At 38.9% G+C, this 17049-nt stretch overlaps 1 protein-coding gene across 18 annotated transcripts in view; it reads right to left on the bottom strand.

The window, feature by feature from the left end:
• LOC140627668 (protein SET-like) overlaps positions 1–17049 on the bottom strand; it is a 17709-nt gene continuing 660 nt past the window's right edge. The window contains exons 2-8 of one of the 18 annotated variants that reach the window (XM_072816119.1): positions 16912–17008; positions 16035–16126; positions 14127–14219; positions 8568–8605; positions 7270–7332; positions 6458–6546; positions 1–1867 (exon numbers count right to left, since the gene is read on the bottom strand). In XM_072816119.1, coding sequence (XP_072672220.1) covers positions 918–1811 — 894 coding nt within the window. In that variant the 5' untranslated portion in view covers positions 1812–1867; positions 6458–6546; positions 7270–7332; ... (2 more) ...; positions 16035–16126; positions 16912–17008 and the 3' untranslated portion in view covers positions 1–917. Of the gene's footprint in view, positions 1868–6457; positions 6547–7269; positions 7333–8567; positions 8606–14126; positions 14220–16034; positions 16127–16911; positions 17009–17049 lie in introns of those variants that run through there. The other 17 variants (XM_072816127.1, XM_072816120.1, XM_072816130.1 and 14 more) reach the window with 17 other exon arrangements.

A 17049-nucleotide genomic window follows, 5' to 3' on the forward strand; every position in this document is an offset into this window, starting at 1 on the left:
TCTGAAAAATACCCAAAAAGAAATTTTATTTATTTTTTTTGTGTACACATTTAGTTTTATTTTAACAAAGCACCTTGTACACTTTTTAATGTTTAAAACTGAGCATCTTCCCAGTGAAACAAAAAAATTTTTAAAATAAACAGGAACAAAATTACAATAGAGAATGTCACTTCCAAATAAGATCCTACAGGTTCTGCTGATTCTCCCATCGAGTGGCAGGGCTCAAGTCATCGTTAGGAGTTTTCTTTTAAAAGTGTCATCTTAAACTGCAAGGATGTCCGTTAAACATCACAATTAAACATGCCAAAGGAGAAGCCATGTTGTCAAAATGCCCACTTAACCCACCCAAACATCTCAAACCCACCCTTTGCTGACCTTCTATAACCCCATTTTTTAAAGTTTTTTTTTCTTTTTTTAAACAAGAGAAAGTAGACAGGTAGATGTTGGTAAATGCTAACTGTCCATATTCACATAGAGATTCAGTGTAATATCTGAGCCCAATAAACAGAGAAAGGAGGAAAAAAGCTAGAATTCTATGCACTACTACACGGGCCTAGCACCCTCCAACTTTCAGCAGAGCTAAGGGAGCAGGTTTTTCTTTTTTCCCACAGAGCACGGTGGTGTTGATTCTGTAAAGTTTTTGTTGAGACAGAAAGGAATAAAAATGAATTTGGAACAGAGAGGGGTAGAAATTCTTTTCCTGCTGTATTCTGCTCAAGATATTTCCCCCCCCCCAAAAAAAAAAGATATTTCCCCAAAAAATAGGTTGAGAACCATGGTATAAAGAGAGAGAAAAGAGTCTTCAAAAAACAGGGCGAATGAGCACAAAAGGAGGAGGGAAAAAAAAAGGGATGCAACTTGCTCCCAGGGACTGAAGAAAACTAAAAAAAGGAAGGTTGGAATCCATCAGTATTCCATTAATCATCATCGTCTTCATCCTCCTCTCCTTCCTCCCCTTCATCATCATCATCATCATCATCATCATCATCTTCATCATCTTCATCTTCATCCTCATCTCTTTCATCAATATCTTCCAATCCTTCTTCTTCTTCTTCATCATCATCATCATCTTCTTCTTCTTCTTCTTCTTCTTCTTCATCTGTATCAGGAACCAAGTAGTACTGTAATGGATTTGGCCAAATATCATCTTTGATGATCTCTCCTAACTCATCTGCACCTGCATCAGAATGGTCAGTAAACCAGGTGAAGAAGCCCTCTGGTTCCTCGTACTCTCTCTTCCTGCTGGCTTTATTCTGCATTTGACTTGACTGTTTCGTCAAATCCTTTCCAGATTTCCATTTGATTTCAGTGGACCTTGAAGATGGATCACCATTCTCATTCAGATGAAATTCTTTGGAGAGAACTTTATTTTTGAAGTACGGGTTTTCATCAAAATAAAAATCTATTCTGTAACCTGATTTAATATCTTCAGATTCTGTTACTTCAACTCTTGTCAAATAATGCAGTGCCTCTTCATCCTCCTCTCCAAGCAGTACAGACACTTGTGGATGGTTGACAAATGTTGTTACCCAAAAGTTGGGGATTTTGGGGATCAATTCTGACCTCCTCTGAAAAAATGGTTGGCAGAGTTTGTTATATTTCTGTTCTACTTTCAAAATCTCCTCACTGGCTTCTTCATTAAGTCTGTCTATTTCATTTTGTACTTCATCAATATGTTCAATTACTTCTTGCTGTTCTTTTTCTCCGTTCGGCAAGGGCTGAGAGGCTGACATCTCCTCCGGCATGGGGGCAGGAAGCAGCCTCGGTTTCTTCATTTGAGGTGCAAGTGAGGACTGGCGCTTGGGGGCCATGCTGTGAGGAAACTCCACAAAACTGGGAGAGGCACCTCAGGAAGAAGCTCCAATTACTGCAAAAAGAAATTTTAAAATAATATCATTAAATTTTGAAAAAACTTTAAAAATTAATAGACAAAGTGAACAATAGACTAGATACAGCCAAGGAAAGAATCAGTGATGTGGCAAACAGATATGAAGATGTCACCTGGAATCCAACACAGTAGAACAATGAAATAGAAAAAGCAAAAGAAAACCTGGTTACATGGTAGAGAAAATGAGACATTCCAACATACATCTATTAGGGATTCAAGGAGAGAATGGGAGACAGACAATATTTGAGGAGATAATGACTAAGAGATTTTTATTTATTTATTTATTTATTTATTTATTTATTTATTTATTTATTATTTATTTATTTATTTTCAATATTTTATTTATTTATTCATGAGAGATACAGAGAGAAGGCAGAGGGAGACAAAGGCAGAGAGAGAATCAGTCTCCCCAACTGAAACTCCAGGATCATGACCTGAAACAAAGGCAGACACTCAACCACTGAGCCACCCAGGCGTCCTGAGATTTTTAGAAATAAATCTTCAAGCCATTTCTTAAAAAGATTTTATTTATTTATTCATGAGAGACATAGAGAAATAGAGAGAGAGAGAGAGAGAGAGAGAGAGAGAGGCAGAGAGGCAGAGAGGCAGAGACATAGGCAGAGGGAGAAGCAGGCTCCATGCAGGGAGCCTGACATGGGACTCGATCTGGGGTCTCCAGGATCATGCCCTGGGCTGAAGGCGGCGCTAAACCGCTGAGCCACCTGGGCTGCCCTCTTCAAGTCATTTTATTTATCTCAAATACTTAGCAAGATAAATAAAAACAAATCAACACCTAGACAAGTTATAGTGAAACTGCAGAACATAAAAAACAAAGAGAAAAATCTGAAAAGATAGATTACCAACTACCAACTAAGTAACAATAAAAAAGTAACTACATATTTTCTCAAGAAAAAAGATATTAGAGATATTAGTATAATAAAATGATAGAATAATATCTTCAAAGTACTGAAGAAAAAAGTCAATCAAGAATTCTAGGGGCAGGGCAGCCCTGGTGGCTCAGCGGTTTAGCGCCACCTTCAGCCCAGTGCATGATCCTGGAGACCCAGGATGGAGTCCCATGTCAGGCTCCCTGCATGGAGCCTGATTCTCCCTCTGCCTGTGTCTCTGCCTCTCTCTCTCTGTGTCTCTCTCATAAATAAGTAAATAAAATCTTTTAAAAAAAGAATTCTATATTCATTCAACAGACACAGCAAGTGCAACGAATTTATTTTTTAAAAATCCAACACCTTCTCTGTGCCTGGCATTTTCCTAAATGACTGGGATACATAGCAAATGAAATAGACATGCCCTCAGGTCGCCTGGATAGCTCAGTCAGTTAAGCCTCCTACCCTTGTTTTTGGCTCAGATCATGATCTCAGGGTTGTGAGATTGGGCCCTGCAACAGGCTCCATGCTAGGCTCTCTCTCCCCCTCCCTCTGCCCCCCTCAACTCGTGCTTGCACACATGTTCGTTCACACACACACACGCACACACACACTCTCTCTCTCTCTCTCTCTCTCTCAAAAAAACCCCCCACAGGGATCCCTGGGTGGCGCAGCGGTTTGGCGCCTGCCTTTGGCCCAGGGCGTGATCCTGGAGTCCCGGGATCGAATCCCACATCGGGCTCCCGGTGCATGGAGCCTGCTTCTCCCTCTGCCTGTGTCTCTGCCTCTCTCTCTATCATGAATAAATAAATAAAATCTTAAAAAAAAAAAAAAACACCCACAAAACCCCAAACAGGAAAGGGAATTGAGATGGTCTGGGGTGGGCTGTTATTAAAGGGCTGTCAGGGTCACCTCATTAAGGAGGTACCATTATAACAAAGATTTGAAGGAGGTGAGGTACTTGATAGAAATGTATCCAGCTAAATTTGTATTTAGGCATGAGAGAAATAATAGCATTTTTAGTCACATAAAGATGGTGGCTGTTCACTATTCACAGTCTCACTGACATAAATATTAAAATGAAGATTTTGCAAGAAGAAAACTGAACACAAAGGAGAACAAACAAAAAGGAATGGTGAGTAAAGCCTTCACAAAATCTTTTTAATTTAAGATTTATATATTTTTTTAGAGAGCACATGCACGTGAATGGGGGGAGAGGCAGAGGGAGAGGAAGAGAAGCCTACTCCCTGCTGAATGTGGAGCCTGATGTGAGGTTCAATCTCATGAACCTGAGATCATGACCTGAGCTGAAACCAAGAGTCAGACACTTGGGATACCTGGGTGGTTCAGCAGTTTGGCATCCACTTTCAGCTTGGGTTGTGATCCTGGGATTTGGGATCAAGTCTTGCATCAGGCTCCTTGAGAGGAGCCTGCTTCTCCTTCTGCCTATGTCTCTGCCTCTCTCTCTCAGTCTCTCTCTCTCATGAATAAATACATAAATCTTAAAAAAAAAAAGCCAGATGCTTAACCAGCCAACTGAGCTACCCAGGTGCCCCAACTTTGCACCAATCTAAACGTATACTGTTAACATTTAAAGGGGAAGTTAAAAAATGAAACCCAAATACCTTAGAACCGTAACACAGAAAAGTAGATGGTGTGATGCAAAGGATTGGAGTTAAAGCCCTGAAAACTCCATGTACTGGTTGGAAGAATGATGTTACTTATTAACTCTAAAGTTATTAAAAATTAAACATGCATGTTGACTTTTTAAATCAACACTAAAAGAGATAGCAAAAAGCAAACAAAAACATACATTTAAAAAACTAAAAATACAACCCTAAATAGCCAAGAAGTTCATGAGAAATGCTTTTTTTTCCTTCTTTTATAACATTTATTTTTCTTCTGAGGACAAGAGCTATGCATGTTTTTTGCAAACACTTTGGGAAATAATTGCCTGTAATGACAGTACCCAGAAATATATATTAACATTTAAATATGTATCCTTCCAGAATTATCTTTTCTGTGCTCGTAAAACATGTCTTTAGAATTAGAATCATACCATGCGTATGTGATACACTGATTTTTCTCATTTGACAACATATCACAGATGTTTTCCATGTCAGCAAAATAAACTATTTAATGGTGCTATAATACTCATGAGAAACTCTTAATGGAAATCATGAAAAAGTTAAAACTGAATCACAAAAAATAAATATAAAAACATGTGACATGCATCTAAAATGGAATCATGAAGAAAATTTATAATATTAAACACATTTTTTAAAAATATGCCAAATTAATGCATAAAATATTATTCAAAATTATTCTTATCTTTTTAAAAAAGATTTTATTTATTTATTCACGAGAGACACACAGAGAGAGAGATGCAGAGACACAGGCACAGGTGAGGGAGAAGCAGGCTCCATGCAGGGAGCCTGATGTGGGACTCCATCCTGGGACTCCAGGATCACGCCCTGGGCCGAATGCAGATGCTAAACCGATGAGCCACCCAGGGATCCCCTTTATCTTTATTTTTTTTTAAGTAGGCCCCACGCCCAGTGTGGGACATGAACTCAACTCTGAGAATAAGAGTCTATGCTGTCCCCGATGTTTATAGCAGCAATGTCCACAATAGCCAAACTGTGGAAGGAGCCTCGGTGTCCATCGAAAGATGAATGGATAAAGAAGATGTGGTTTATGTATACAATGGAATATTACTCAGCCATTAGAAATGACAAATACCCACCATTTGCTTCAACATGGATGGAACTGGAGGGTATTATGCTGAGTGAAGTAAGTCAATCAGAGAAGGACAAACATTATATGGTCTCATTCATTTGGGGAATATAAATAGGGGAATAGAAGGGAATAGAAGGGAAGGGAGAAGAAATGGGTAGGAAATATCAGAAAGGGAGACAGAACATGAAGACTCCTAACTCTGGGAAACGAACTAGGGGTGGTGGAAGGGGAGGAGGGCGGGGGTAGGGGTGAATGGGTGACGGGCACTGAAGGGGGCACTTGACGGGATGAGCACTGGGTATAATTCTGTATGTTGGCAAATTGAACACCAATAAAAGATAAATTTATTATTAAAAAAAAAAAGAGTCTATGCTGTACCAAATGAGCTCGCTAGGTGCCCCAAGAGTTTCATTTTTGAAGCTACAGAGAGAGAGCAGAACAAACCTAAGAGGACAGAGGGAAAAAAATAATACAGGGAAGAGCAAGAAATAATAAAAACAATGATAAATTGATCATTTATTGAAATGATCAATAATATCAAAAGCTGGTTCTCTGGAAAGACTAATATCATAGACACATCTGTATGAAGATTGGCCTATTTAAAACGATGAAAGGTATACATAAGTAACACTAGAAAAAAGATATGGGACGCCTGGGTGGCTCAGTGGTTGGGCATCTGCCTTTGGCTCAGGGTGCGTTCCCAGAATCAAGTCCCACATCGGGCTCCCTGCATGGAGCCTGCTTCTCCCTCTGCCTGTGTCTCTGCCTCTCTCTGTCTCTCAGGAATAAATAGATAAAATCTTCAAAAAAAGTGTTTCAAAAAAGAATAACTACAAGATTCTGTTAAAATTTAAAGCCATATAGAACACTTTGGAAACAGGACAGAATGAAAATGTTCTTTTCCACAACATTCTGAAATCCCACTAAAATGATAATAGATAATTACATGTGGTGTCTGGCTGGCTCAGTTGGTGGAGCATGCAACTCTTGATCTCAGGGTCACAAGTTTGAGCCCCACGTTGGGCTGGAGGTTACCTTAAAAATAATAAATAAATAAATAAATAAATAAATAAATAAATAAGAAAAATATGGACCCACAAGGACATAAAACTTGCTTAGCTAATGGAGGAATTATGAAACTAGTAATAAGTACATGCATGGGGGAAGCCAATAATATATAATCCATTTTGTGCTGCAGAAACTCAGGAAAGTTCAGAAACTAAAGGCATCAGCATAAACAGTAAAAAGTATCTCACATTATGTGCAAGAATTGTAATATGCTGGGAAAAGGTCTATGATTTCTGTCAGTCAAACAAGTACTGCCGATACTGCTATGCTTTGTTGCCTCCATTCATAATTGAAGGAGATGTTAAAGTTCACGTTAGTGAAAATAAAGATGTAATTTTTTTCTTTAAGATGTAATTTTTTTCCATCCAAGTTCACAAGTTTAACATATCTGTGACCCAGCAGGTTCACTCTTAAATATATATGCAATAGAAATACGTGCATGAAGAAACATATAAGAATGTATGTAACAACATTATTTAATAGCCAGAAACTGTAAACAACCTAAATGATCAAAACCAGTAGAATGGCATCCAGTAAATGGGAATCTAAGAAAGGCAAAGGAATTTCCAAGATGACATCTATGCAGCAAGCCTAAAGATCGATCAATCCTTATAGGAGTAGAAGGATAGATGGCAAGAGGAAATATGTCTTCAAGTAAAAAACAAAATAAAAACTAAACTAAAAGATTACCTGATCCCTTCGACCTTATGGAGTAGGGTTTTCCATCTCTGGAGGGACCTGGTAGAATAATTACTAAGAGGTACAAGAAAACAAATCAATCAAACAAAATAATTATCAACTCTGGATAAAACAAAATATCGTATTTCAAAGGAAGCATAATAAGAGCATACAGCTGATCCTTGAATAATGCAGAACTTAAGGGCATGACTTTCCCAGTCAGCAGTCTAACTTTGGGCTCCCCTAAGACTTAGCTACCTCCAGCCTACCGTTGACTGGAAGTCTTACTGATAACAGAAACAGCTGGATTAACACATATTTTGTATGTTATATGTATTGCATACTGTATTCTTACAATAAAGTAAACTAGGGAAAAGGAAATATTACTAAAAAATCATAAGGAAAATGTTTACAGTGCTCGCTTCGGCGGCACATATACTAAAATAGGAAAATGTTTACAGTAATATCTGTATTATTTATTGAAAAAAATCCATGTATGAGTAGACCTGCGCAGCTCAAACTCATGTTGTTTAAGGATCAACCCTATTATATTTCTCAGCTATGAACAACATTAAATAATCATAATAATGTTAATACTGAATTATGATTTTTTTTTGAATCATGATTTAACAAAAAAATATAACAAAATAGGACAAGGGGAAGTATATGCACTTTACACTGTGAATAAATCCTGTTAGACACACTACTATTTTTTTACTTGTGGTTTGCCAGTCTGCCATGACTTGAGTCATTAATAACAGAAACAATTTGTAAGCTGGAACTATATTCTACAATAGAAGTTTGTGACATTATGAAATTCTCCAAAACATGTTTTACAAGATATTAAAGCTAATACATGCCTTAATATAGGATGCATAAAGGCAGATTCTTTAGTAAAATAGTAAGACAAGAGTCCTTATCTCCTTATACTGAATGTCTGGGAGGCACAAAAAGAGGTCTCCTGCAGCTTATGATAAAGAACAAAACACAGTCAAATTTACTGTTACTTAGAAACTTGCCTTCAAGATGATTATTCAGGTTTTAACAAGTTTTCTTATTTAGCTCATAGGGACTTAAATATCCTCCACTTTTATTAGTAAAATTAGAAAGGCAATCTATAGCAAAGCACATAAATGAACAGAAATTTTAGGTCAATAAGTGTTTTCTGTGTGTTCAATATGCCTTGTCCATTTCCCCCTTTTAATTGGGAGTGGACAGTACAAAAATTGTATTCTACATTTATCCTCTCAGACACATTCTAACTCCTGTGTGTTTGCAGGAGGTGGTAGCTATAAGAGAACAATGCTTACCTTCAATAAAATTCAATAGATAATTCTCTCCTTTGCTTCTGTGTAAAGTTGAGTAGAAAAGGAAAAGGATTTGGGGAGTTAGGCAAATAATCTTTTGGTTTGAGTTTAAAACTAGGGGGAAAAAATAAAACTAGGGGGAAAAAACAAATAAATTTTAAAAATTTTATTTATTTATTTTAGACAGAGAGAGAGAACAACCAAGCAGGGGAGGGGCATAAGGAGAGGGAGAAAATCTCAAGCAGACTCCCTACTGAGCACAGAGCCCAACATGGGGCTCAATATCATAACCCTGAGATCACAACCTGAGCCAAAATCAAGAGGCAGACACCCAACCTACTGAGCCCCCAGGTGGCCCCCAAGTAACTTTTTAAAATTGTAGGGTAGGGGCCAAGGGCCGGCAATCTCAAAGTGTGCCACCTGGCATATTGATTATTTTGAATCAAAAGTTACTTAAGGGGCACGTGGATGGCTCAGTTGGCTAAGTGACTGTCTTTGGCTCAGGGTCCTGGGATCAAGCCCCACATCGGGTTCACTGCCCAGTGGGGAGCCTGCTTCTCCCTCTCTCTTTCCCCCTACTCATGCTCTCTCTCAAATAAATAAATGAAATCTTTAAAAAACCTTAAGAAATAGCCAGTGCAAGAATACTCTGATACCACCCCCCAACTTTGTCTCCATAATGCAGGAAATAAATCTCCCATGTGAAAGATACACCCTCTGTGTACCAGGAGTTAAATAGGGATCCTTATTACCAGAGAGAGAATTCAGAGCCAAGAAGGCTGTATAAACAAACCTTATACTTTTACTAATGGACTGCCCCAGCTCAAATTCTGTTTAGAATTCCTTACTAATTGAAGCTCCTAAACATAAGTTTTCTTTGGCCTGTCGATTCTTCATAGATGTATTATCTCATTGTCTAAAAAGTATCCAAAACTGCCTGGCTTGGTCATTTCTTTAGGTCTCAATTTCATTATTGGACCTCTGTGCATATGTAATTAAGCTTTTTTTCTCCTGTTAGTCTCTCATGTCAATTTTTATTTTTTATTAATTTTTTAAGATTTTATTTATTTATTTATTTATTTATTTATTTATTTATTCATTCATTCATTCATTCATTCATTCATTCATTCATTCAGAGAGACACACACACAGAGAGGCAGAGATACAGGCAGAGGGAGAAGCAGGCTCCATGCAGGAGCCTGACGTGGGACTCGATCCAGGGTCTCCAGGATCACGCCCTGGGCTGCAGGCGGCGCTAAACCACTGCGCCACCGGGGCTGCCCTCTCATGTCAATTTTTAAAAAATATTTTATTTATTTATTCATGAGACACAGAGAAAGAGAGAGGCAAAGACACAGGCAGAGGGAGAAGCAGGCTCCATGCAGGGAGCCCAATGTAGTACTCTATCCTGCGACCCCAGGATCACAACCTGAGCCCAAGGCAGACACTCAACCGCTGAGCCACCCAGGTGTCCCTCTCATGTCAATTTAATTTTTAGACCAGCTAGAGTCTTGAAGAACAGAGGAAAACTTTTCTTTTCCAACAGTAGCAGAAAGACTTTTTTAAAAAAAGATTTTATTTATTTATTTGAGAGAGAGAGAGAGCATGAGTGGAGGGCAGATGCAGAGGGAGAAGCAGACTCCCCGTTGAATAGGGAACCTGATGTGGGGCTTGATCCCAGGACCCCGAGACCATGGCCTGAGCTGAAGGCAGACAATTAACCAATGGAGCCACTCAGATGCCCCAGAAGGACTAACTTTATTATTTTTTTTTAATTTTTTTTTTTATTTATTTATGACAGTCATACAGAGAGAGAGAGAGAGGCAGAGACACAGGCAGAGGGAGAAGCAGGCTCCATGCACCGGGAGCCTGATGTGGGATTCGATCCCGGGTCTCCAGGATCGCGCCCCGGGCCAAAGGCAGGCGCCAAACCACTGCGCCACCCAGGGATCCTGGACTAACTTTATTTAAAAAAATTTTTTTGAAGTAATTTCTGCACCCAACAAGGGGCTTAACCTGATGTGGGGCTTGATCCCAGGACCCCGAGACCATGGCCTGAGCTGAAGGCAGACAATTAACCAATGGAGCCACTCAGATGCCCCAGAAGGACTAACTTTATTTAAAAAAAATTTTTTGAAGTAATTTCTGCACCCAACAAGGGGCTTGAAGTCACAATCCTGAGATCAACAGTCACATGCTCTATCAACTGAGCTGGCCAGGTACCCCAGAAAGACTAATTTTACAGTATTCATCTTGGGGAGTGTCTGGGTGACCTCAGTTAAGCATCCAACTCTTGATTTCAGCTCAGGTCATGATCACAGGTTGTGAGATCAAGCCCTGCACTGGGTTCCATATGGGGTATGGAGCCTGCTTAAGATTTTCCCTCTCCCTCTCCCCCTCCTCTCTCTCCTTCTCTAAAAAAAAAATAAAATATTCATCTTCACATCATCAGGATAAATCTTTTCTATTTTGAATTCTCTGTTCTTAGCTGATGCCTCTAAATGATTTCACGTTTAAACTCACCATTATTCATTACATACTCATATGAGTATCTAAACAATATTTAAAGGAACCAAAAGGCAAAGGGTCTCTAATGTCCATAAAGACAAAATGTGGGGGGCACCTAGGTGGTTCAGTCATTTAAGCATCTGACTCTTGATTTTGGCTCAGGTCATGTTCTCAGGGTTGTGAGACTGAGCCTAGCTTCTCATTCAGCAAGGACTCTGCTTGGGATTTTCTCTCTCTACCCTTCCCCCTGCTCACACACATGCTTGCTTGCTCTCTCAAATAAACCTTCAAAAAAAAAAAAGACAAAATGTGAACTATGAGGTATTTTAACACTGGAAGCTTTTTTGTTTTTGTTTTTGGGACACTGACCAATATTTGGTCACTTAACCAACTGCACCACCCAGGTGCCCTGAAAGTGAATTCTTTGTGTCATATCTTCTATTACCTCGTTTCATGTCATCAGCATACATGGTGAAGGGCTGGTTAACATCTTTTGTTATAATCCTTTAGTGATGGTAAGGTACTTCAAATAATTATACTTTTTAAGCCTCCTTTTTATGTTGGAGTCCAAAGTCTTCAAAAATACCTTTAACTTGGCTAATATATAAAATGAAATATTATCATTTCCTTTATAGATAACATTGAAATTGGCAGGTATTTGTGTAAAATAATTTTTTGTACTTTACAAATTATCCACCTCCTTTTCTAATTGTCTTCTTGGTATTTGGGTAATTTCAGAGCTGGTCAGGGTCAAGAATTAATTACAAACAACGAGTACAACAGTGATTAAATGAAAGCCATTTGGATCTTGAAACAATGTTGGTCTTACGGTTCCCATTATGCTGAGTGAAGCTGAACACCAAGCAGCCCCACATGATTCCCACAAGTTTTATTTGTGAAAGGAGTTAATATAAAAGGGACAAAACAACATTTAAAAAATGGCCTGCTCAATGAAGACCAGGGAAGAATTTCATAGATTTTCAGAAGAAAAACAGTTTTTCTGTGTGTATATAGATATTTTCCTTCTGCTTTTCAGGGCAAGGGGGGTAGGGGACAACCCTAACCATGATATTGCCCAGCTCAGGAAATAGGAAGAAGGATCTTAGACTATACAGTGAAACAGTGATGGTCAATGATGTAAGGAACTTTGGGAGAGTTCTATACCTCTCACTCTCTCTTAAAAAAAAAAAAAAAAGATTTTTATTTATATATTTGACAGAGAGAGCTTAAGATTTAATTTTTTTGTAGTAATTTCTGCACCCAACGAGGGGTGCAGAGAGAGAGAGAGAGAGAGAGAGAAAGCGCACAAGCATGGGAAGCAGCAGGCTAAGGGAGAGGGAGAAGCAGGCTCCCTGCCGAACAGGGAGCCCGATGCAGGGGTCAATTCCCAGGACCCTGGGATCAGGACCTGAGCTGAAGGCAGACACTTAACCGATTGATTCACCCAGGTACCCCTCTTTTGGTCTTTTATTCTCCTCTTTAACTGGTGAAAAGGCCTTATACCACACTCTTCCCCCTGGGTTTTGTTTTTTCTTTTGCTTTGTGATAAATGATATATTAACATGGTACAATAACCAAAAGGCTAAGATACACAGTGAAAAAATAAATATATGAAAAGATGGGCAACATCATTAATCATCAGAGAAATGCCAAGTAAAACTACCATGGGCCTCCACTATAAGCTTATTCAGTGTTGGCAAGGCTGTGAAGCAACTGGGACTCACACATGGCTAGTAAGAATGTAAGATGTTACAAACACATTAGAAAGCTCTTTGGCAGTGTGCAAGCCAAGGGTAGGCTGCATCACTTTGGCATAGTGACTATTTAGAATTACTATTACCTCTGCCTCTCTCTCTCTCTCTCATGAATAAATACATAAAATCTTTAAAAAAATAGAATTACTATTACTTAAGAGAAAAAAAATAAAGTTACTTAAAAAAGAGTCAGTGCAAGTAACATTCTGACTTCCCTTTGTCACATAAATCTGCCATGTGAAAGGCACCATCCCTGTACCAGGAGGCAAAGACACATCCTTATCACCAGAGATAGAGAATTCAGAGCCAAGAAGGTTGTATAAACAAGCCTTATTACTTTTACTAATGTACTGCCCTAGCCCAAATTCTGTTTAGAATTCCTTACTAATCGAAGCTCCCAAACATAAGTTTTCTTTGTTCTGTCAACTCCTCACAGGTTTGTTTGCCAAAAAAGTAAAAAAGCTGTCTGCCTTGGTCATTTCTTTGGGTCACAATTTTATTATTAGGCCTCTGTGCACATGTAATTAAACTCTGGCTTTTTTCTCCTATTAATCTGTCCTATGTTGGGGCACCTGAGTGGCTCAGTCAGTTAAGTGTCTGTCTTTGGCTCAGGTCATAGTCCCAGGGTCCTTTCCCAGGGTCCTTGGATCGAGCCCTGTGTCAGGTTCCCTGCTCAGTGGTGAGCCTGCTGCACCCCTACTTGTATTCTTTCTCTGTGTCAAATAAATAAATAAAATATTTTTAAAAATATGTCTTATGCCAATTTAATTATTGGGCTAGGTAGAGGAATGTTAATGTGTCAAGTAAAATTTTTCCTCTATTAGAGTGGAACAGGGGCACCTGGGTGGCTCAGTTGGGTTAAGCATCTGCCTTTGGCTTAGGTTATGATCCCAGAGTCCTGAGATTGAGCCCTGTGTTCTGCTCCCTGCTCAGTGAGGAGTCTGCTTCTCCTTTTGCCCCTCCCCAACTTGTGCATGCGCACGCTCTCTCTCTCTGTCTCTCTCAAAAAAAAAAAAAAAATCTTAAAAAAATAGTGGAACATATGCTTACTCTATGGTCCAGCAATTCCAATGCCAGGTATGTATCCAATATAAATGCATACATTTGATCACCAAATGATATGTCCTTGAATATTCAGAGCAGTACCCCAAATAGTGAAATGGATACACTGTGATAGATTCATAGGATGGAATATTATACAGCAATGAAAATGAACAATTTAAAGCTACACATGAGAATATAAATGAATCTCATAGTCATAAATGTTTAGAGAAAGAAGGTAGACATAAAGAATACACACCATGTAATTCAGTTTACATAAACTTCTAAATAGGCAAAATTAATGGGTGGTGCTAGCAGTCAGGATGGTGGTATTCTTGGTAGAGGAAATGACCTGGAAGGGAAACAAAGGGAGCTTCTAGATTGCCAGAAACATTATTTCTTGCTCTCAGTGCTGGTTACTTGAGTGTGTTCACTTTGTGAAAATTCATCAAGTTGTATATTTATTGTGTACTTGTATTATGCATTATACCTTAATTAAAAGGTTAATTAAAAAGAAACTTTACAGTGCGTGGTAGACAATATAATGCCCCCCCAAAAGTTATCTACATCTTAATCCCTAGAACCTGTGACTATGTTAAGTGTTCAAAAAAACACAAAAGGAATCACCCTGAGACAGACCTACAACAGCAAACCAAGACTTAATTCTAGTTCAACCTATCCCAGGAATGTGGCCTTTTAACAGTCCAGCTGAAATTTCCTGATCAGCACTAGTGAGATAATCTGTATGATAAACACCCTACCTTTCCTTCCTCTCAGAAAGAAGTCAGAAAAAAAAGAAAAGAAAAGAAAAGAAAAGAAAAGAAAAGAAAAGAAAAGAAAAGAAAAGAAAAAAAGAAAGTCAGGGCTTCAAACAATCATTTCTTTCCTTTTGCTAATAACTTCCTTGCCCTGCCCTCCTATTTAAAATCCTTTCATTTTGTACAGCTCTTCTGAGCAACTTTCTAGTTGCTAGATGGGATGCTGCCAATTCACGAATCCCCTAACAAAGCCAATTAGATGTTCAAATTTATTCAACTGAATTTTGTTTAACATAAAATATGTGGCAAAGGGAATTAAGGTGGCTAATCACCTGACATTAACATAGGGAGAGTATTTTGGATTATTCAGAACAATATAATCACAGGGATCTTAAAAATGGAAGGAGGGGGCACCTGGGTGGGTCAGTCAGTTAAGTGTCCGACTCTTGGTTTCAGCTCAGGTCCTGATCTCAGGGTCCTAAGATTGAGCCCCACGTCTTGGGCTTTGTGCTGGGTGTGGATACTGTTTAAGATTCTCTCCCTCTGTCCCTCCTCTTCTCCCTCTCTGAAAATAAAGTGGAAGGGGTAAGTAGAAGAGTGAAAAGGAGGTAGATAAAGTAGGGTCAGAGAGAGATGCCATGTTGCTGGCTTTGAAGATGGAGGAAGGGGCCCTGAGAAGAGGAATATGAGCAGCCTTAACACTCTGAAAAGGTCAAAAACCAGATTCTCTCCTAGAGCCTCCAAGCAAGGAACTCAATCCTCAATTTTAGTCCAGTGAGATCCCTGTTGGACTGGAAGATAATAAATGTGTATTATTTTAACCTGCTAAATTTGTGGTAATTTGTTACAGCAGCAATAGGAAACTAATATAGTCGGTGTGGGGAAAGATCAAGTGTTCAGTTTGGGACGAGTTCAGGGAACCTGAACATGTTAGACATCTATGTGGAAATATCAAATAGGTAGCTGGATACGAGTCTGGAATTCTGGGGAGAGGTATGGGCTGGAGATACAAATTTCGAAGTTGGCAGTGAAGAGAGAAAAGCCAAAAGAATGGGTGAAATTAACAAAGGAGTGAGTGTAGATAGAAAAGAGGTCTAAGGATTGAGCCCTGGAACACTCAACTCTCACAGCTGACATACAGCTGGTGGTTTAAAGCTAGCGAGCACTCCGGGGTGCCTGGGTGGCTCAGCCAGTTAAGTGCCTGTCTGATGCTTGGTTTAGGCTCAGGTTGTGATCTCAGGGTTGTGAGATGGAGGCCCTTGTCTGGTTCCGTGCTTAAGCCTCTCTCTCCCTTGTCCTCTGCCCCCCTCCCTCCTCAAATATAAAAAATAAATCTTAAAAAAAAAAGCTAGCCAGCACTCCAAAACAGAGGCAGACACCAATATGTAAATGTAGAGGCAGATACTTACACTAGGCTTGTAAGAACAGGCAGATACTGGAGACAGGAGTAACAGATCTCAAATACAGAGAAATAGTCTTGGCAAGAGGAATCAGGCATATACTTGGCAAGAGAGGTTGAGAAAAATTTAAGAACAGAGTCTGGGTAATATATTCCACATGTCAGCAAAGATGGGTCTTTGGCTTTGAGCCAGCTTCCTGTCTTGGGCTTCTATTGCATCCTTACCTTGATTTCTGCCCCTTGTGGGTATCTTTCTAGCTTATCATTTGCCCTTCTCTCCTATTTCTCTTCCTTTTTCCTTAACTGCACATAATACAGAAATAATATATTCAACTGATTCTGACATTTGTTTTTCACATTTTAACACCTTCAAAATCAGGATGGGTCTTAAAATTGATGGTGTGTTATAGTTCAATTGGCAGCGTTTTTCTCTTCCTTGGTATGTAAAATAATGGTGGTCTTAGATTCAAGGATACCTTTGACTTCATGAAATACAAGCGCTTTATCATTTAGGAAAATAATTCAAATTTTGCATTGTTTTAAATTTGAGGGGCTGAACTTTACCGAAGTTTAATTTACTTAAAATAACATTCACCAATTTTAAGTGTACAATTCAACAAGTTTACACAAATGTGTGCAGTCATGCAACCACCACTAAAACCATGACAAAGAGCATTTTCATGCCTCCAAAATGCTTCCTGGAGTCTCTCTGCAGTCAATCCCTTCTCCTCACCCCTGTACCCGGGCAATCATTGATATGCCTTCTATTACTATAGTTTTACCGTCTCCAGAATTTCACAGAAGATTGTACAGAATGCACCCTGTTTCTGTCTGGATTTTTTCACTCGGCATAATTATTTTGAGATCATTCACGTTGATAGACATACCAGTTCATTTTTATCGCTGAGTATTATTTCATTCTATGAGTGTACCACATTTTGTCCATTCGTCAGATGAGACATCTGAATGGTTTCCAGTTTGAGGCTATTATAAAAAAATGAATAATTAGTCTTCTTCAAAGCGGG

The sequence above is a fragment of the Canis lupus genome, chromosome X (genome assembly GCF_048164855.1).
Source record: "Canis lupus baileyi chromosome X, mCanLup2.hap1, whole genome shotgun sequence".
In the NCBI taxonomy this organism is placed as follows: domain Eukaryota; kingdom Metazoa; phylum Chordata; class Mammalia; order Carnivora; family Canidae; genus Canis; species Canis lupus.